Here is a 23067-nt window from a genome sequence, read left to right as displayed (position 1 = left end):
CCTTTTGTAAACCAGTAACAAGCTTAAGGAATTCAATTACTTAGATCAAACTATAATCCACACATCATACTTACCTCCTTTTGTAAACCAGTAACAAGGACTTCAATTACTTAGATCAAACTATAATCCACACGTCATACATACCTCCTTTTGTAAACCAGTAACAAGGACACCAATTTGTTCTGTTTTACTGGATAATTTTGCTATAGACCAAACATTTTCCAGGAACTTAGCTCTATCCCTGTTAGCCATGTACTGGTGTCTAATCCAAAGCTTTAGTAATTCCTGAAATATAAATAGACACATTTTTAGCATTATAAGTGATATATAAAACATGAATTTTGTCACAATGTGATCACACAGAAGAGCAATCATGCTTTAAAACATTGGTGAGCAATAGAAAACAGAAATATATTAAGTATGTCATTGTACTATATGCATGGAAGGTATTCTCCAGAAAACAAATTGATATGTCTTTTCCAACTGTCAGGTTTTACTATCAATTTGTGTTTAGACAATCTTATTGTGTTTCTCATCTCAAGTCAGGAGCCTGTGATAAATTATTTTTTTGTTATTTGCTGTCTGTTGTATTTGTTTGTTGCTTTTTGTTACTGTTTAACCTGTTTCACATTTTGTCATGTCAAAAACTTTGTATAGGACAAAAGCCAGGCTAAAAGCATGTACAGCAAATGATGTTCCTTCTTCCAGGACACCTTCCATGTCTCTGAACTTATATGGGAGATCTTATAAGGGTTTTATGTTCTAAATACATGTTCTCCAAGTGTCCAACATTTATTTTGTTATTTTATTGTTAAAATCAGAACAATATCAGATAGAGTTTTAAGATCCAATTCCAACAATCAAATTTGAATGAACAAACACACAGGCCTCACCTTTGTACAGCAGTTACGATCTGGATTGATCCAGTCTTGGACGAGAAAGATCTGGACAAGTCTGACACACAGCTGTTGGTTACTTTCCTTTTGTTCAAGTCTGTTTATTATCTTGATACCAGTATGACATATAATCTGCTCACACTAAAATACAAAATTGTTTACATTATTTCTATAGTATTTTGGTGGATGTCACTTATACTACAAACACTAATATTTTTGTTCTACAATACATACTAAATCATATATCTGATACAACAATGTTTTTATAGACATTGTTTTGCAAGACTTGAGAAAATAAAATACAAAATGTATTCCACTTAAAGTTGTCACTTTGTAATCTACGTCAGATACTTGTTGGTCATTTCCAGTAAAGTTATCGACAATCTAATACTCGATCTGTAGGATTTTATATCAATAAAGATACTAAACTTCAGACTTTTAATATAAATTTACTTCATTTTTTATGTAAGCTGTTACATTGAGAGTGCACCATTCAAAGTATGCAACATCAGCGTACCACTGTCTGCCTTAGAATCATTTTCATAGCACACTGAGTTTAAGTAGTTCTTTCCACATTATTTCTTCAAGAAAATAATTGTACTGAACTGAAGATGTACAAAAAATGTAGGTATCAATGATTTTTTTAGTATAATCAAAGAACGAAGAATTCAGATGCATGATCAACTCTAACACATATGCACATGTGGACTGTGGTTGTTAATTTCTATTTCAGGTGGTCTCTTGTGGAGAGTTCTCTCATTGTGATTAGACCACATCTCCTTATTCTAATAGTTCAATTTTTCACTTTAAACCTTTTTTATTTACTTCTTAGTATCAAAGACCTTAAGGTAGCACAATACAAAGATTTTTCATCCCCAATCAGACATCTTTAAACTGATGTTATTCCACTCATCCTTCTTTAAATTTTGTAAATGAGGTACCAAAAGAAAGAAGAATGATTTATCTTTCAAATTGTGATAATTTCATTCTGACATAATTATTACATAATTAATTGTTATGTAATTAGTTGTTATATTGTGATGTCCACACTTGAATGAATTTAGCTTCTTTGTTCTTCATAGCATCCCAAAATATTTTATAGATTCTTACACAACACAGTTTGACCTCCAAAACCGTGTCTCAGATTTTTCCTATTGTATTTCATTCTCTCATAAATCTTCAATGAAGTTTGCAACATCAATTCATAAGAAATCACTAAATTCAATGTGGTATAAAATTTGTTCTATTGATGTTTTTGGAAATCTGAGACACAGTTTTGGAGGTCAAGCTGTGTTGTACAAGAATCTATAAAATATTTGGGGATGCTATGAAGAACAAAGAAGCTAAATTCATTCAAGTGTGGACATCACAATATAGCAACTAATTACATAATAATTGATTATGTAATAATTATGTCATAATGAAATTATCACAATTTTATAGATTAATCTTTCTTCTTTCTTTTGGTACCTCATTTATGAAATATAAAGAAGGATGAAATGAATTACATCAGTTTAAAGTTGTCTGATTGGGAGTGAACAAATCTTTGTATTGTGCTACCTTAAATGTGCTTTATCCTCCACCAGGGATCTCCATGGCCTGTTTAACGATGGCGCCCCGCCATCGTTCAAATGTCTTGCGCCATCGTCAAATGACTCGCGCCATCGTTAAATTGTCTTCCGCCATCGTTCAAAACTTCATCGTTTTTTGTAGCCCGACGCCATTTTTTTTTTATCATTTATAATCAAATGCATGTAATTGCATAATCCTTAGGCTTTTTATGTTATAATCCAATACAGTTCTAACGCCTGAGGGATATCCGATTAAGATCGCTAATCACTTGTACCTGAGCTTGTACAGGTAGATCAACAAACCAGACAGGAGAATACTATCTGAGGATAGACGATCCATTTGTCGAATTAATCAACTAAGTTTCAGCAAATGATTATGATAATTTAGATTAAATAAATAAATTAATAATCCAGTTACAAAGAAAACAGTTTAACAAGTCGAACACGTGCTTTATTTTGACTTACGCAATCAGCATCCCCCTTTTTTAAGAAGTACAAAATAAGACGCAAAACAGTAAATATTATTTCATCGCAAATAACTCGAGTACTGCTGTAACGATAATTTAGAATTACTTTAAAAGTTTAAAAGTACATGAAGTAAAAACTTAAATATTTCCTGTGAAGAAATATCGTATCGTAATTCCGAATTCATTTCGTATATTACAATCAAATTGATACATCCGCGTTTCTGGTTTTTATTCAGACTCTAAAGATGCATGTTGCACAGTATCAATTTGCCAGATAAAGTCATTAAAAACCTTTTCATTTGTCAACGTTTGCTTTACAAATCTCTTTAACCTTTTACATAACCCGTACAAATCGTTTTGTTGTTGCTGCAAATCAGCCATACCAGACAGTAATGGGTTCTGAATTTGACAGTGTCCATGAAAAATAAGCTCCACATCATATGATTTTTAACCCCCATAACAATTACCAAAAATACAAGAAATCTACTTGGGGACCTTCATCTCGACTAAGGGGGGACCATGAAGACTTGGCATTTGAATGGTTAAAAGCGGCAATAAATGAAAATATTGATACTTCTAATTCTATAATGAAAAGTCAAATAAATATAATTTATATAAGCAATGAATTAGCATGTTCACCATTCCTTGTATGGAGGGATAAAATACTTCCGATCGCGCTACACTGTACAGCGTAGACACGGTTTGTAATGGTGAAAGTTCCTCCATCGTTCAATTTTCATCCATGGAGATCCCTGCTCCACTATAAATGAATGTGAAAATATTAATTTTTTTCATGTTATTGTGTATGATTGTTTTACCAATGTGTAGTCTTTACATTTGTTTATCTTGGAAATTCTCTTACCTCTTCCTGTAGTTTGTCCATGTGGTTAAGTTTGTGGAGTAATTTAAACTGCATTTCTCTCAGATCCAAATCATCTTTAAATGGTTCATACTTCACTATACAGTTGCATAGATTAAGAGCAAAGTCCTCACAATTCTCAAGGATTAACATCTCTACCCGTAGTTTTAGTATCAATGAATCTTCTTTTCGGACATAATTAGCTATCTCATCCAATCTTTCCTTCACTTTTCTTTCTTTTTCTAAAACAAACGAATTAATTAATTATTATTTTTTATTAAATTGATATTTTCATGCATTTTCATTCAGAGAATAAAGAAATTATTAAAAGAAATACTTGAGGCTCTAAAATGCCTGTATTGTTCCCTTAGATCTAAGTTAAATGTCAACAATCATAACAAAAGACCCAACCTATGTTCACTCAATTATTGGAAAGGTTTCATTGAAATTTAAAATCATCAGAACTTTATAATTACTTCTCACTATTCAGATGAATGAAAGAAATGTGAGTCATGAATGTATTATTAAAAGTTCAGTAGCTTTGATTTGGTCTTATTTACGGCTATTCCAGGAACAAATTTAGAGGAAACCCAATTCCATTTACAACATTTAGAACATTTAAAACAGTTAGACTACACATTTTTCTATTACACTTAATTTTTAAGATTAAATAAATCTGAAACATCACTTGTACAAAAAACACACATCTGAGAGATGATACAGTTGAGTTACTTTTGAGTGCACTTCACATGAACAATTGTATGTGATTATTTTTATAATCAATAATAACCGTATCATAGAGATATATCTCTTCTTTATCTTATATTAAAAACATTAATCTTATTTAAATAATCAATAATAACATTTCCTCATGTTACCAAAAAAAACATATGTAAGAATAAGGAAGCTATATGCATATATACAGGCTGTCAAGATACTAATAGTACTAAAAGGGAAATAACCTGAATGTTGTAATTAGATATATAAAATGACTGTAATATTTTTTCAGTCTATGAAGAGATAACATAAAAAATTGGTGCACACTTAATAGTAGCAGGTTGTTTTAAAAAAATTTTATGCCATTTCTTCATTGACAGAACAAATATTACAGTCATTCCTTATAAATAAGTAAACCATGAAACAAACTTTAATGATGTCATAGTCACATGACAAAATTATGTCTATGAGGTGATAGACAAAACACTGTCAGCCAATAAGATGATGTATTTCATCCCAAATTAAATTATTCTTATATACAATCACTAATGATGTACAATACAGAAATCAATAATATCATTTTAATTTTCTTAGTTCAAAACATGTTTTTTGTTTACTGAAAACATCACTGTTTAAAACATCTCACAAATAACTTTATGACTCTTGAGACTTATAGAATTTATGACATTCTTTTACAAATGACATGAATGACTTAACTATCCAACTTCTTCACAATTCAATTCAGTTATTTTCAAGGATACCAAATATTGTCGATATTTGATTTTGAGGATCTGCTGTAGTCTGCATACAAGTCTTTAGAAAACATGAACTTCATGAATCTTTGAAACACATTCACTAAATCAACAAAAATTGGATTCCATGAATAATAATGAATTCTCTGTACAGTTTATAAAGAATTGGATGGGTCTATTAAATTTATCCACAACATGTCTACTGATGTACAAATGTAGAACATGATGTGTTGTTGGGTTGCTATGGCATTGAATGGTAGATTTTTGGTGTTTTATGCCACTTTAAGAATTATCTGCTATTACATTGCAGCCACTTTTTTATGGAGAAAGCTGGAGTGGCAGAAGAAAAACACTAATAAATCAATTAAGATTGTAGTTGAATTCAATTGCCATGTGACTGGTTTGCATTTACAACCTAAATGTGGCCACTCTACAAACTCTGCAATGGCATTTATCAATTGATTGGGGTATAACGCCAATTTTAGCACTACTGGCTTTTTTGTGGAGTTCAGTTTTTATAAGTGCAGGAGTCCCCTTAGAGAACCACAAACCTCAGGTAAAAGGTAATCCTTATCAATTAGGCTTTGAGTGGAACCTATTGCATTGATATATACCTGACACCTACATGACCTATAAACATTATTTCAACAATTTCATGCAAAATTATGTCAATACCAGCAGATCATTTTTGAGGTAAAAGAAAGGATAAAATAAGAGAAACATTGACAATATATACATCTTTAGTACACTATATACCTCTTTGGGACAAAACATTCATCTTTGACCTAAAGCTGTTAACTTTTTACACATTGTGACTTAAATGCAGAGTGGTCTCATTGGCACTCATACACCATCTTCTTATTTATATATCTATCATGTCTATAGGACAATATACATGTATACCTCTTTCTGTTTCCTCTGTTTCTGTATCACTCCCAGACGATTCCTCTTTCTCATCTCCAGACATTATTTTACTAAGAATTGGATCTGTCCAGGGATTTTCCATCAGAGGGGTCAACAACTCAAACCTCTTAAAACCAGTATTTACAAGGTGTTGATGTGTATTGGCAATGGTTTGAGAAAAGTTAACCTTTCCCTGGTCATCCTCAGGTAGTTGCTGCCATTTTATATTTAGCACAACTTTGGCACACAATCTAAAATAAATCAATTTAATCTTGAAATAGTCATTCTTTTGTGCAATGGATTCAAGTAATATAAGACATTTGTCTTACTTATAAATTATATATCCTTACACTCTTCTGAAGTATGATTTAATTTCAATTTTAATGCATTTTGTATACAGCAAAATGTTGTAAAGTGTGCATTTTCCTTTCAACATATATTATACAATAATCCAACTTCAATAAATATTAAAATGTCACTTTTTTAATAGTAGACCAAACAAGTGAACCTGCGAGCTACTGCTCACTGATGATTCCCCACCCAATACTTGATGGTAAACATGAAGTTGTTAAGTGATGAATCTGAAAACATATCACACAGTATAACTGACTTATACAAACCCTGTAACCTAATTTCAGAAATCCTTGTAATATAGTTGCAAAGTTGAAAAATGTGACAAAAATTTTCAATTGGATGTCATGTGGAAAATGATGTAAGTGCTGAGTAAACAGGAAGTTAATGAGTATTGAATCTGAAAAGGCATAGCATAGTATGTATAAAATTATAGTTGACTTATATAAACCTTGAAACCAAATTTCAGAAATTATCTTATGTAGTTCCTGAGAAAAATGTGATGACAAATTTTCAACTTGGATGTCATATGTAAAATGAAGTTAGTGTTTGGTAAACAGGTAGTTGGTGAAGACTGTCTCTGGCAGGACATATGACAATTATAACTTATAGAAATATGTGTTGGTATAGACTGTCTCTGGCAGGACATGAGACAAATATAACTTACAGAAATATGTGTTGGTATAGACTGTCTCTGGCAGGACATGAGACAAATATAACTTACAGAAATATGTGTTTGTGAAGACTGTCTCTGGCAGGACATGAGACAAATATTAAACTTACAGAATATGTGTTGGTGAAGTCTGTCTCTGGCAGGACATGAGACAAATATAACTTACAGAAATATGTGTTGGTATAGACTGTCTCTGACAGGACATGAGACAAATATAACTTACAGAAATATGTGTTGGTGAAGGCTGTCTCTGGCAGGACATGAGACAAATATAACTTACAGAAATATGTGTTGGTATAGACTGTCTCTGGCAGGACATGAGGTCAAGGTCTGGTATGTATTACAGAGCTGAGATAGGGTCATCCATAGTATAACAATCTGGTCTCCATATTCTGATACTCCATTCTCTGCCTTCTGTAAAATCTGTTCAGAAAAAACAAGTATAATTACAGCAGTGTAACTTTATAGTTAGTACATATAGGTTTATCATGTGCTACCATTTCAATATTGTACCATGTGTGCCACCTTGCACGCAAAACCCCCATGGGCATTTTGAAAAGTTGGCAGGTATGGTGTGGTCAGTCCACAATGTCAAGGCAAAAAACATATGTAATGTCCTAATCAGTAGACCATGTAGACATTAACAGAACATGCAGTATTAAAAAGTAGTTAATTTAATAAAAACCAGACGGAATAGAGTTCATATTTAAAGTTACAAAGGTAAAATAAAATATACTACAGAAGTACTTGTGAAACTAAACCTATCAATAATAATTAACTTTCTCATAGTCACTTTTTGCAGAGGTCAAGTCATTTGAAATCTTTTAAAGGGCCAATAGCTGTCACTGTGTCAAATTCCTGTTTTACGAATCTGACTCAGAATTTCATATTTGATTTATAACATACTAAAATGTATATCCAAATTACAAGAAGTCTAAAATATACAATAATCAATGCATTGATTCATTTTGTGTGTATTTTGGTCTAGACATCTTATTAGCCATCAAGATAACCTCCAAAGACAGTCAACAGTCAAATAATCTGTATACAAATTGTGATAATGTGCAACAAGAAATAACACTTCACTTAACGTAACGGTACCCAAATTGAAACGAGTACCAAAATTGCACCTATTTAGCAAAAATAGCAGCGGAAATCTTACAAGATCTCATAGAGACTAAACAATTTGTGTTTTTATGATTTGATACTGTGCATGTCTTTCAAAATATGTAAAAATATTTAGATATACACAAAACATTCACAGTATTTATCAACAGATAAAGTGTTTACTGAAAAAGCAAAATGTACCGAAACGTCGACATGCTACGTCATCAAAACGTTATCTTTCTAAAATTAGCAAATACAATATGTTACAAGTATCCATTTCTTAAAAAAAAGAAGAGTAAGCAACGAAAAATATCTAATTGTTCAAAATATTTGAAAAAAATCAAAGCGCTGTAAGCGCTGAAGGCAGTTAACCAAAAACCAAGGCAACCGTAATTATGAAAACTGTGGCAATGTTGCCTCAACATTAAACATTCATATATAGTACATTCATGTTTATCTAATGATTTATTTATTAAGGCAAATAATTTATATGTTATCATGGTTTCAAAAGCAATGCATATATCAATGTATATTTTTTATGGTGAGTCTGCAGTGGTACAAGTTCCCAATGATTGCAGTTGTTCTACTTGGTATTTAACCTTGGTTTTATTTGACTGCTAGAAGTTCAATTTGACGTAGTATGAACATGTAATAGTATGAATGGACTGGTTTCCCTGGAAAGAAAACTGAGTGTGTGTTCTATAGTACAAAAGTTATGAGACACGAATCAGACAAATGTTCACTACAACAGGGATCAAAGATGAGGTCTGACTGACTTGCCCATAGTAAATGTAAATGATTTGTTATTTTGTCCCATACAAATGAATATATATAATTTAGGGGTAGGGATCTCAACGGTTTTCAAGTTCTCAAACAGGTAGGGGTAGGCAGTGGATTTAGGGGGCAGGGGGCCCGCCCCCCCCTTTTGGGGAAAAATTTGGTTGCTTATATAGGTAATCACTGAAGCATGACTGGAGCGGGCCCCTCTTAGGGCAGTCAGTGGGCCCCACTTATGAATATTTCTGGATCCGCCACTGGGGGTAGGGTGACCCTAGGGACTTCCCCTACATTTCATTTTATTTGTTATATTGTCCCATACATGAATATATATGGTTTAGGGGTGGGGATCTCATTGGTTTCCAAGTTCTCAAACAGGAAGGGTAGGGTGACCCAAGGCACTCCCCCTATATTTCATTTAATTAGTTATATTGATCCATACATGAATATATATTGTTTTGCTGTGGGGATCTCGACCGTTTCCAAGTTCTCAAACAGGAAGGGTAGGGTGACCCAAGGCACTCCCCCTATATTTCATTTAATTAGTTATATTGATCCATACATGAATATATATTGTTTTGCTGTGGGGATCTCGACCGTTTCCAAGTTCTCAAACAGGAGGGTTGGGATGACCACAGGGACTTCCCTTATATTTCATTTGATTTGTTATATTGTCCCATACATGAGTATATATGGTTTAGGGGTATGGATCTTGACCATTTCCAAGTTCTCAAACAGGAGCGTGAACAGTGACCTCAGGGACTCCCCCTATCTTTCATCTGATTTGTTATATTGTTATACATGAATATATATGGTTTAGGGATGGGGATCTCGACCATTTTTAAATTCTAAAACAGGAGGGGTGGGGTGACCCCTAGCGACTCTTCCTATATTTCATTTGATTTTTCATATTGTCACAAACATGAATATATATGGTTAAGGGGTGTGGATCTCGACCGTTTCCAAGTTCTCAAACAGGGAAGGTGGGGTAACTCCAGGGACTCCCCCTATATTTCATTTTTTATTTATTATATTTTCCTATACTTGAATATATGCAGGGGCGGATTTAGACGGGGGAGGGTTGCGGGCTTGTACTCCCCCCCCCCCTTAAATTTGCAAAGCATGGGTTGTTTCTCAGCTTAATAAAGAAAATTCCGATAATTTTACCTCAATTTTTTTTAGCCTCGCTCTGCTCAGCAAAAATTTAAGTTTGCGCCCCTCCTAACCTAAAATCCTGGATCTGCCCCACATATGGTTTAGTTATACGTCCTTGTTTAGGGGTAGGGAGCTCGACCGTTTCCACAGTGGCGGATCCAGGGGGGGTTCCGGGGGTTGGAACCCCTCCCTTTTTTTGGCCGATCAATGCATTTGAATAAGAGCATATAGTTGGAACCACCCCCCCTTTACTCTGGGTTGGGACCCCCCCCCCCCCCCTTTTTAAAATGGCTGGATCCGCCATTGTTTCAAATTATCAAACAGGAGGGGGTAGAGTGGCCTAAAGAATGCCATCATATGATTTACTTACATTAAGGTATATATAATATAGTTGCATTATTTGTGAAACTAAAGAATGAAACTTTCAGCTACCTTAATTGACCCTTCAAAATTGAGAAAAAAACAAATAGCCCCTCGAAATTGCAGTAATATGTTTACACTTTAAAAGCATCTCACATGCATTATCATGATTTATCATTTATAAAGAAAATTTAGACTGTGACCATGAACATGTATATTGTTAGATATACTGTTCCCAGCTGTCACGTTGTATTGGATTTTTAAATTAAAATTTATCAAAAAGTAATTTTTAGTTTTTGAATAAAATATATTTCTGCTGTTTCTTTCTTTTACATATATCTTTTGGTTTACAATACTAGTGTTTATAGTATTCATTTACCATGCATAGATGTATTTTTTCACCTGCTTGGATTTATTTTGTAAATGATCGTCAAACCCGGAATTACCCTTATCCGCTTCCGGAATCGGATCCGATTTTGTAAAATTTTGTCTTCACGGCCGCCATTGTTATGTGTTTACAATGTTGTTTTTGTCAATCAGATACGATTTTACTCGAATTTATACAATATTTGTCGGTAATTTTCTGTATAAAGCTAGCGGTTGAACAAAATAAACATCGCCGTCATGAATAATAATGATAAAAATAAGTTTTTAGCTCGTTTAATTGGAGACTTTGGTGAACATGGTGAAAAGGTTTGCAAAGTAATTTCTTATTTTCTTTCAAGTGTAAGGCGACTACGTCGGGCGTAGCTAGAAACCAACTATCCTAGTCGAAATTCCGCTTGCAAAAGTGGAAGGTCTCGGACCACTGCTAATTTGCACACCTGCCTCCAAATTGAAAAGCTACGAAAATTTCTTTTTCTAATTTGAAATTGCCGCCAACAGCATGAACAGTTGAATTATATAATAGACTACTGACGTAGTTGTACTACGTATTGATGACAAACAATATTCCTACGACTTTTGTCATTTAGGAAATCTAAACTGCTTGTCTTAAGAAATTTTCGGCGATTTAAATATTTCATACAATTGTTCTTTGACATCTTAGCTAAAAGCACAAGTCATAATGAACTACACAAGGATTTTTAATAAGCACTACTTCCTATGTGTAACTTTAAAACTTTTGGATAAATCGACGATCATTTAAGGTTTTTCTGGTCATTTTTTTTGTAATCCAGAATAAAAAGTATTAAAAAAGTGTTCAATTAGTTATATATAACATAGTAAAAAGCTAGATAATAACAATGGCAAGTATTTCAGGATTTATTGGGTAGAACACAAATCTAGGGTGCTCGCATAATGCAGCTTAACTGCATAATAAACAAAAGCTTTGTTATTCGACTTTTGACGATGCAAATTTAAGCATGGATGCAATTTGGGTACTCCTCACATTGATGGTTTGGTATAAAATCAAATTGGTGTACCTATATAATAAAGAAGGATACGGCTACAAAATAAACACAAAATGGAAATTTTTGGCAAAATCATAAAAAAACGTAGTTGAAAAAACTGTCAAAATAGGTGTAATTTGGGTACCGTCACGTTATATATATACAATAATAATATTGAGAATGGATATGGGGAATTGTCAAAGAGACAACACATCTGAACAAAGAGAAGACAGTAGCCAAAGGCCACCAATGGGTCTTCAACGCAGCGAGAAAATCCCACACCTGGAGGTGGTCCTCAGCTGGCCCAAAAATAAAATGTTTATGTAGATTAAAGGCAACCACATAAAAGAATAATTATTCTCTTTCATTTAGAGAATTAGCAGTAATGTGAAGCACATGATGTTTATACAACAATGTCTGTTCGTCCCACAGGTCCATTCATTTAAAGAACAAAACAAGGAACCTACACAAATTATAAGATATGTCTGAAACTATAGTAAGAAACACCAGGAACTCATTCTGACATTCTTTAACAATTTAAATAATGCTAAAATTTTACATATACTAATTATGAATTGTTTATTTAGATATATATATTTGCAGTTAAACATATCTGGGTTTTCTCAAAGTTTATTTCATTTCTGGGTCACAAGGAATGTCACGAATGCATTTTATTTCAGAAATTCAATCTTAAAGGCTGGTTAAAACAATAAAAAGTGTGCCTTTATAGGCATATATGTTTTCATACATGTCATAAAATGTCAAGTATTCATTCTGAAGATTGTTGATTTACGTGCAACCCGTCACGATCATCATGTCTTCGGCAATACACAAGACCAACAGCCAACCAATACAACACCCGTCATACGGGACCCCCACCTCACTTTATCATCAAATTTACGCACCTTGCGAAACATTTCGCAATACATAGATGTTGATACATTGCGGTCGGTGTCTTTACTGTTGTACCGACTTGCAATGGTCCTCAAATCGGCAATCAGGGCCGAGAAATCCATCCCAAACTTGATGATATTTAGGCCTACATGTGTGCGCTGTACGTAAACACTCTATTGCTTTCAATTACCACCGCCGTCTGGCGGTCGCGGTACCTTTGATCATGTTCAATGGAAACGATAACTCTAACATTATCAAACATTCCCCGCCATATTTCCCCGTTATGCCGAATATATAATCTGGCAAATTAACTTAGAAAAAAAATAAATTAACCAAAATAGAAATCGGTAAAAAGACTATTTAATAATTATTAACTTAAACTATCCATGATAAATTTTATAGTTTTTTTTTATTTATTTAAGACTGATCATCCACATTTTTTTTAAAGTGTGTCTTGACAAGCACAACTTTTATAAGAAATGCTTGGTTTGAACTTTTTATGGTAGGAATTGTTTGCTGAGTCTTTAGTTTTCTATCTGACATTTAACAATCTTTAACATTTTTCGTTGTAAATATATATTTATAATTTCTATTTTCTATTTCTCACAAGGTGTCACTGAGACTAGTCTCAGGGTGTCATAAGTAAGTAAGTAAGTAAGTAAGTAAGTAAGTAAGTAAGTAAGTAAGTAATGACTTTATTTAAAGAGGGTGACTCAATTAGCTTTCGCTAATCTACCTTGAGGCCCTCACAAAGAATAAACAGTACAAATATTACAAAGCTTACAGTTTCTAACATATTATGTAAATGCACTATTCGTAATAACTATAAATTGTCTGTAGAACAAGAGAAAAATAAATTCAAACATGAAAGCAAATTTACAGATCTAACATTGTTGGGTTGATGTTTAGACGAGTTGTATATACATTATGTACACAGCCAACGTATCACCATCATTGATGACGATCCGATGGATACATCTGTTGTAGAGTTGTCACTGACTCAGACGTACTTATAAATATAATTATTTTCTGTGACTGTATATTACATTAATTTGTAGGATCCTTTACTATAGATAATTTAGCTGATCTGTAACAATAACATCTTCATGCCTTATATATCATGTACTGTAGTACGCCGCTAGATTAAAACTGACGAGGAAAGGTAACACACGGCCAGCGAAAGCTCTATTATTTGCAGAGCCCAGGTGGTCGTGTGATCTAGCGGGACGGCTGCAGTGCAGGCGATTTGGTGTCACGATATCACAGTAGCATGGGTTCGAATCCCGGCGAGGGAAGAACCAAAAATTTGCGAAAGCAAATTTACAGATCTAACATTGTTGGGTTGATGTTTAGACATTAGAATATTTGAGTAAGTCGTTATAAATCATTTATAGTCAAGAAATCAACACATTTTTGTTTAAAAGTGTCCAGGTTTTCACAACATTTTATTTCATATATTCTTCAAAAGGATACTCAGTTACTGTTAACCAGAGGTCATATAATACAATTAGATAAAAATTATAGTATTATATGCCTCTGCTATAGCGTAGCGTTACACTACCACTAAAAGTGTGTATGTTAGTCCGACAGTAAGTTAGGCTCTGAAGTCCGATTGCTGATTTGCCCGCAAACAAGCTGGGCCGTGGGGTTCCGCAGCCTCAGGTTGACTTAGAAAACAGCCGTTGGACGTCATAACAGAGAAATCATGGTATATTATTGTGTATATATATAGTAATCCTGTCGGACTATGTGTGTGTGGGTGTGTGTAATGGGGACCGGGAGGGCCTTATATGGGACCAACAGACCGATACCAGTTAGTTTATATTAATCGATGTTTGTTCCGATTTAAAGATTGTTTTTAAAGCAAGTTAACCATGCAACTTTCACTTTTCACAGTTTTTTTTTAGTTATTTTTTTATATTCTCTTTTTAAGTGAACTAATACTACAAGTATGCGGGAAATAAGAGCTACCGGAAATTCACAATCTCATTTTCCTTAATTACAATCACAGTGTACTGAACATGTGGTGCAAAGTTTGAAAAATAATGCCTCATTGCAAGTGATTGGGATTCTATTTTAATTTAAGTCCCCTTTGTAGAGGAACTGTATTTTCATATGCCAAAAAGGTGCGGCTCTGTTTATATTCAGTGGATAGTCGTATCTTTCTTAACCTCCAGTGACAAATATTTCATACATACCGACAGGAAAAGATTAACGGTAACAATACAATACAATACAATACAATACAATGCAATACAATACAATACAATACAATACAATACAATACAATACAATACAATACAATACAATACAATACAATACAATACAATACAATACAATACAATACAACACAAGAGCCCAGATAGGTTCTGGAGCCTCATCATTATTTTTGTAAAGCGATTGTTTAATAACAAGAGTGAGACCAAACCTTTTAAAAAAAATAATGATTATGTGATCAAAGTATAAAAATAAGATCATGCTTCAACACCCCTATGAGGGTATCATGTTGCAAATTGTGTGACTCGTATTATTGTTTGAAAAAGAAAAGATAGACGAAGTTGCAGTGAAAGAAATAGTGGACAGTCATTTTCTTTTATGTAATGTACCACTGAATATTTCTTATCAATTTTTAGAAACAACGAATCAGTAAATTCGTGTTGAAAAATGTTAAATGCACCAGAGACATATAATACATTGTATTATATGTCTCTGAATGCACCAACCCACTAATTAAACGAAAAAAAAAACGAAATTTAATGGTGGATAGTTGTCTCATTAGCAATCACACCCCATCTCCATACTTCCATAATTTTCAGTCAATCTGAATACAGTGCTAAAAGGACGAGATTGCAACAAAGCCAATGACTGTGTTGTTTGATCGGCAAAAGGAACAGCCCGGTACACACTTGTTCAAAGTTAAAACACTATGGGGTTTTCCATCAACAAAAAAGTATAATATGATTTAATTTGTTACTAGCATCAGGCCAACTTTTGCATCACAGTTGCGTTTTTCAAAGTCTTACAGCCGATTTCATTGAGTGTGTAGGCAAAGGTAATATCTTTGGTTAGCTTGTTTGTTACTGTAGCTAAACTGTGAGTCATTATAAGGTCAGGTTTACTACCCTCCTTTCAGAGTAGCCTAGTCCAACAGACAGATAGATTGATTATCTGTCGGACTAGTCTACTCTTAAAGGAGGGTAGTTTACCTAATCTAATAATGACTTCACTGTACAGCTTGCAAACAATGTAGCTAACCAAAGAATCGGCTCTAATCATTTATATGCACAAGAGGACTCCGGTAATCTTCCTTCTTGTATTTGCGAAAACTTCACAGCCACGTGGGTTAACATTCGGATTTGTTTTTATTGTTTGTACTTAATATATAATAAAATTGAGAATGGAAATGGGGAATGTGCCAAAGAGACAACAACCCGACCATAGAAAAAAACAACAGCAGAAGGTCACCAACAGGTCTTCAATGTAGCGAGAAATTCCCGCACCCGGAGGCGTCCTTCAGCTGGCCCCTAAACAAATATATACTAGTTCAGTGATAATGAACGCCATACTAATTTCCAAATTGTACACAAGAAACTAAAATTAAAATAATACAAGACTAACATAGGCCAGAGGCTCATGACTTGGGACAGGTGCAAAAATGCGGCGGGGTTAAACATGTTTGTGAGATCTCAACCCTCCCCCTGTTCTTTTTTTTATTTCGCAAAGCTTGTGTCTTACCTTGTTTTGGGATGAATATATCCAATAGTATAAAATCCTTCTTAATTCTATTCATGCTTAAAAACAAATTAATGTATGTATAGTAAAATACGGGAGATTTTTATAGTATCAGAGAAACATATATATGTTTATGTTCTTATATATTTTATGATGGTATAATACTAAACCTCTAACGGGAGGGATTGTGCCTGATATTGATATGATGAAGACATAATCTTTCAATCAGTTTAATTGAGGTCTGGAGCTGGCATGTCAGTAACTGCTAGTAGTCTGTTGTTATTTATGTATTATTGTCATTTTTTTGTTACCTCTTCTGACATCTGACTCGGACTTCTCTTGAACTGAATTTTTCTGTGCGTTATGTTATGCGTTTACTTTTCTACATTGGCTAGAGGTATAGGGGAGGATTGAGATATAAAAAAAAAAATGTTTAACCCCGCCGCATTTTTGCGCTTGTCCCAAGTCAGGAGCCTCTGGCCTTTGTTAGTCTTGTATGATTTTTAATTTTAGTTTCTTGTGTATAATTTGGAGTATAGTATGACTTCCAGTATATATATATTTGTTTAGGGGCCAGCTGAAGGACGCCTCAGGGTGCGGGAGATTCTCGCTGCATTGAAAAACTATTGGCTACTCTCTGTTGTTGTCTGTTTTATGGTTGGGTTGTTGTCTCTTTGACACATTCCTCATTTCTATTCTCAATTTTATAACCACGAATATTGACATTGACAAAGGAACCATGGTTAGGAATGGTCTACCGTGTCAGTAGGACATGTACACATAACACTGGAACTGTTGACTTACTGTTTTAATTTAACCCCGCCACATTATGTATGTATGTGCCTGTAATTCAGTAGTTGTCGTTTGTTTGTGTGTAACATATTTGTTTTTCGTTCATTTTTTGTACATAAATGTTAGTTTTCTCATTTGAATTGTTTTACGTTGTCATTTTGGGGCCTTTTCTAGCTGACTATGCGGTATGGACTTTGCTCATTGTTGAAGGCCCTATGGTAACCTATAGTTATTAATTTCTGTGTCTTTTGGGTCTCTTGTGGAGAGTTGTCTCATTAGCAATCATACCACATCTTCTTTTTTTATAATAGAAACAAACTTAATACTGAAATAAATGGGGAATGTGTCCATAGGGACACAGATAATGGCTACCATATAACTTTATAAAGGGACACAACTCAAGAACTGTAAAAGTGAAGCTGCCAAAATTTGAACTTAAACTGAGTTTAGTGGTAATAAGCATTATATATACATTTCATAAAATTTAGTTCAGATTTAGATTACGAGAACAGAAACGAAAAATTCAGCATATTTCCATTTGTAAAGGGGAATAACCCTAGAATGGTAATCAAAGCTCTTGTAAGAACTGAATGGTAAAGATTGCTTCATTTGTCAGTTGGTAGTAAAATTGGAAATGGTATTGTATAAGGCATTGGTATTAGTTGATTCACCTACCATTCTGGACAAAGAAAAATAACTCCAACTTTCAAAGAAGATTTTTAAAAGCATTGATTGTAGTTGATTCAACTATAATCATGGACAAAGGAAGATAACTCCAATTTAAAAAAAAATTACTTGATTGATATTTTTGAAATTTTTCAGCAATTTTTCCATTTGAAAAGGGCATAACTATAGAACAGTAAACGTGACTGCACCAAAATTCAAACTTGATCTGTATTTTGTAGTAATACGCATTGTGTATTAGTTTCATAAAATTTGGTTGAGGCAAACTTAAGTTAGAAAATAAAATCCAACTCGGACGTACATACATCGTATAGATGGCCAAGGGTAAAACTTAATGCCCCCTCCGCTACTCCCCCTCCATAAATACTTAATTTTGTTCACTGATTCATGAAACGAGGTCAAGGACAGGTGAACATGCATACCTTAAAATGATTATATATGCCCAACCAAAACAGCATCCTCATGCCTGGAATTTTGCAATCTTTATCAAAAATAAGACAGAAACGGTTATAGTCCCACAATATCCACTGAAATCATCAAATCAAAGAGCAGATTGCTCTGAGGGATACGATTGCCATTGTTTTCATTGATACATATATTAGTATTATTTTCAAAAATAATTAAACTGCACGTGTAAAATGTTCGTAAAATGTAATTTATGTAATCTGAATAGTTATTCAACTTTTAAAAAAGCCAATCCTCAATACAAGTGTATGAACAATGTAATTATTATGTTTTATTTTTGTACTATCAATTCCAAGTTTACTTTCCACAGCAGTCACTGAGAGTGAGAGAAGGTATTTCACTTTGTTCCTTATCACCTATTTTCCTACGTGAATTCTAGGTGGAACCCAATTCCTAACTCTTTAAATATTTAATTTCCTTTGGGTCAGTCGGCATGACTCCTTTCCGTACACATTCCTCTGTTTAAATTGTGATCGGTTTTAATATAATACGACGTCTATCGACAGAACGAGTTAATTTTCTCGATGTATCGTTTGACGAAAGTTACTTACGGAAGGGAGAGGTATGTTTTGTCACATGATTTTGTAGAACTGAGCATGCCCAGTTTTACAATTGTTTGTTGAACTAGGCATGCATTGATTTACAATTTTCATATGATCTGTACATTATGCACAATTCTCCAGGAAATTGTACAAACGAGCAGTCCATATATGCACGTAAAACAATGAAGCCTAGATCACCAAACAATTGTACAACTGTGCATGCTGATGCACGTTAAGGCATGCAACAGGTCCATCATACACTTGTAAAACTGTGCATTTGTTTATAATTATGGAATGCGCAGTTTCACCAAAGTTTGTTGAAACGGGCGTGCATTGTTTTACAATTCAGTTTCCTATGATCTGTACATTATGCACAATTCTCCAGGAAATTGAACAAACGAGCAGTTCATATATATGCACGTAAAACAATGACTCAAGCCTAGATCATCAAACAATTTTAAAACTGTCACATGCTGATGCACGTTAAGGCATGCAACCAGGTTCATCATACAATTGCAAAACTGTGCACTTGAATTTAAGCTACGAATAAGCATGCAAGAAGTAGTAAAACTATGCACTTGAATTTAGGTTATCAGTAATCATGCAAGAAGTTGTAAAACTATGCACTTGAATTTAAGCTACGAATAAGTATGCAAGAAGTAGTAAAACTATGCACTTGAATTTAGGTTATCAGTAATCATGCAAGAAGTTGTAAAACTGTGCACTTGAATTTAAGCCATGAATAATCATGCAAGAAGTTGTAAAACTGTGCACTTGAAATAAAGCCAGGCATAATCATGCAAGAGGTTGTAAAACTGTGCACTTGAAATAAAGCCAGTCATTATCGTGCACGAACTTGTAAAACTGTGCACTTGAATTAAAGCCATGCATAATCATGCAAGTAGTTGTAAAATAATGCATTTGAATTTCAATAATTTTGCCGTGTTTGCTAAAATTAATCTTGTAATACGATACATGCAGCATTTTGGTAATAGTGCTCGGAACTTATAAAACTGGCTGAATTGTGCATGCCCGATTAATCAATACTTTGTCTTTTTGGGCATGCCCAGTTCTACAAATATCTGTTCCCATTCATACCTGGAAGGGAGACAACTCGAAGCGATAATATGGAAGACTCCATTTTGGCTGAAGGGGTGTTCTAGTTATGGACTACATTTATTTTAATTTAAATGATGCAACAACAATAACCCTCAATAGCAGACAAGACAATAGAAAGGATCTCACGAGTTTCAAATTAATCAATGGAGTGGGGAATCCAGAGCAGCCATTCAATCTGATACCCCTACAAGTCAAGAAAAATATACGCATGCGCATACCTACGTAAACAAACCCTGGACTTGTGATTTGTAACAAGAACGTAAATTAAATGTTAATTAAACAACCTCCATTTCTTTATGGAAGTATAATATCAAATATCAGTTTCATCAGTAACGGTGACATAAGAAAACTCAACTTCAGTTCTTATATGACAGAAATAGATTTATCGATCAGAATTTAGAGAACTCTTGCATGTTATCAAAACTGGGGAATTCCCTCTAACGTGTTTCTAAATTTATAAAAACACTAAATATAAATACTGCTTAATTCTGATTTTCCGTGATGTTAAAAACACGCATACAAGTCAAGGGAAATATCGAAACATGAATGTTATGAGAAGAACCTTATAGGAAAGTTGCTTGAATTCAATTCTTTTGTTTTTTTATACCATTTAAAGCCAGACAATCTCAAGAATCTGAGATGTTCCTTGATGTTTAGAATAAAACGGTTGACGTGAGGGCATGACCCTGAGTCAATGGTATAAGTCTACAGATTGCTTGAAAGCAATCGTATCCCAATAAAAAAAAACGAGAGTAAAGTATTGTAACATTTTGTTGTAAATACAGCTGTTCAACAAGCCACAACTCTTTTGGGGAGATATATAATATTAATATATATTTTGTATTATTTACATACATACTGGTTCCCAAATATGATCTCTCTATCATTTCATAGAGAAATAACTCAGGAGATTTATCAGAATAAAAAACATGTGGTACTGGTGAAAATTTAATTCTGAGGAAGACCCAAAGTGAAGGTAGGGGTAGTACAGAATCATAGTATAAGATAATTCTCTTTAGAAGTACAGGGCATATAAATGTTGAAAATTTGCACACAGCCGTATGTTTTGACCTTTGAATAAAATAGTAGTGAATATCAACTTTCTGTTAGTTCTAAGATATCACTTTTACAAAACTTCATAGTAAAAGTGGCAAAGGGAAATTGCATTGTTTATATAAACAGAAGTGCATCCTGTAAGATTTAAAAGTAGAGGTGAATTATAATGTCCAAGTTCATTACCCGCGGGGTTTCAAAGTTAAAGAGCGGAAACAATTTGTCTACACTTGTGCAGTGCTGAGTCCCCAGTGACTTTTATTGACCTTGACTGTCGGGTTTTCTTCCTGCACTGGTAAATGCTGATGTCAAGTTTTATTACTGAATTTCAAAGGGTTTAAAAGCAGAAACAGTATTTCTTTGCATCCACAGGGGTTTCAAAGCAGAAACAGTATTTCTTCACATCCACAGGGGTTTCTAAGTTGAACTAAATGTTAAATCTTGACCCTCACCAATTTTTCTTTCTTGTACTCTAGGCATTCAGCTGATCAATCAGTGGGATCATCATAATCATATTCCTGATTATATGTTCACCTGTAGAAGCAGTATGTGTTCTAAGATGCTGTTAAATCTAAAAGTTCTAGGTTGAAAATGAAGTAGTTTGCTGCCGACAGACAAAGAATACCAACATGTCCTCTACTGTTTGCCTGGTGAGGTTAAATAATAGGATGGCCTTTTAAACTATTCAATTTAGAAAGGCTATGCAGAAATAACTCAAAACATGATTGATATTTGTTCTTTAATATTCATAAAGACTTGATTATCTGATTAAAAATCATTATAAAAAAGAATCAAAAAACATAATCAATATGCAGTACAGTAGAATTTCCTTATTTGAATGATAATAACAAAATTATCAATATGCAGTACAGTAGAATTTCCTTATTTGAATGATAATAACAAAATTATCAATATGCAATACAGTAGAATTTCCTTATTTGAATGATAATAATAAAATTATCAATATGCAGTACAGTAGAATTGCTTCATCTGAATAATAATAAAATAATCAATATGTAGTCAATACCTATTTTGTTTTACTTTTCTCAAAACTGCAACATACACTGTAGTCCATTCACTGATCCTTAACCTGAACACGACATGAACACTTTTTTTTCAGAATTGTTTCTTTTTTCCAAGCTTAAATTTTATGTAGATACTGGGGTAGATAGAAAACTAGACAATAGATTTTTTGTAAATTACGAGAAGGTAGCCCTTAAAATGTACTTACATTATATAAATAAAAATCTGGGAAACAAGACTTACTTGTTTTCCTCTTTCAAAACAAAATAGGTAAATACACTTAACATTCCTTTAACTTTTTTTTAGATTATCTGAGTAATTCCCCTTATATGATGTTTTAAAATATTAAAGATCTATATTTAAGTGAAAATCTTACAATTAACTGTATACATTAAAGAATTGCACCGATAATTTTCTGCTGATATACAATAAAAGATGGATATGGATAATGGAAATATATAAGTAAGGAAAAGGAATTTGCAAAGTTGAATACAACAAAGCATATGTCACTGATGACGACAATGATTTAAAGTCATATATGCACTTTTGTTGCTATACATTAACCCTACTTAATGATCAAAAGGAAAACAGGAAACACCCATAGTTTATGGTTCTATCTTGCATTATACAATGTACAATGTATATTGAGATACAGTTAAATTTTTATTGAATCTGGAAAATTAAAATGGGATATGGAAATAAAAAGGGGTAGCTCTATATCAATATGTACATACACATGTATTTCATTTTATCAAACAAATTAATCATTAATGCATTTTCATCA

General features: G+C 33.4%; 1 protein-coding gene across 4 annotated transcripts in view; it reads right to left on the bottom strand.

The window, feature by feature from the left end:
* LOC143062405 (uncharacterized) overlaps window positions 1–13073 on the bottom strand; it is a 33507-nt gene extending 20434 nt beyond the window's left edge. For 2 of the 4 annotated variants that reach the window (XM_076234107.1, XM_076234112.1), the window contains exons 1-6: window positions 12885–13071; window positions 7470–7612; window positions 6166–6416; window positions 3797–4035; window positions 894–1037; window positions 145–285 (exon numbers count right to left, since the gene is read on the bottom strand). In XM_076234107.1, the coding sequence (XP_076090222.1) occupies window positions 145–285; window positions 894–1037; window positions 3797–4035; window positions 6166–6416; window positions 7470–7612; window positions 12885–12995 (1029 nt within the window). In that variant the 5' untranslated portion in view covers window positions 12996–13071. Of the gene's footprint in view, window positions 1–144; window positions 286–893; window positions 1038–3796; window positions 4036–6165; window positions 6417–7183; window positions 7422–7469; window positions 7613–12884 lie in introns of those variants that run through there. The other 2 variants (XM_076234129.1, XM_076234117.1) reach the window with 2 other exon arrangements.
* Window positions 13074–23067: the final 9994 nt, after the last annotated feature.

This window comes from Mytilus galloprovincialis, chromosome 1 (genome assembly GCF_965363235.1).
Source record: "Mytilus galloprovincialis chromosome 1, xbMytGall1.hap1.1, whole genome shotgun sequence".
Taxonomy (NCBI): domain Eukaryota; kingdom Metazoa; phylum Mollusca; class Bivalvia; order Mytilida; family Mytilidae; genus Mytilus; species Mytilus galloprovincialis.
The sequence above is the reverse complement of the archived record's forward strand: the minus strand, read 5'-3'. Positions and strand labels throughout refer to the sequence as shown.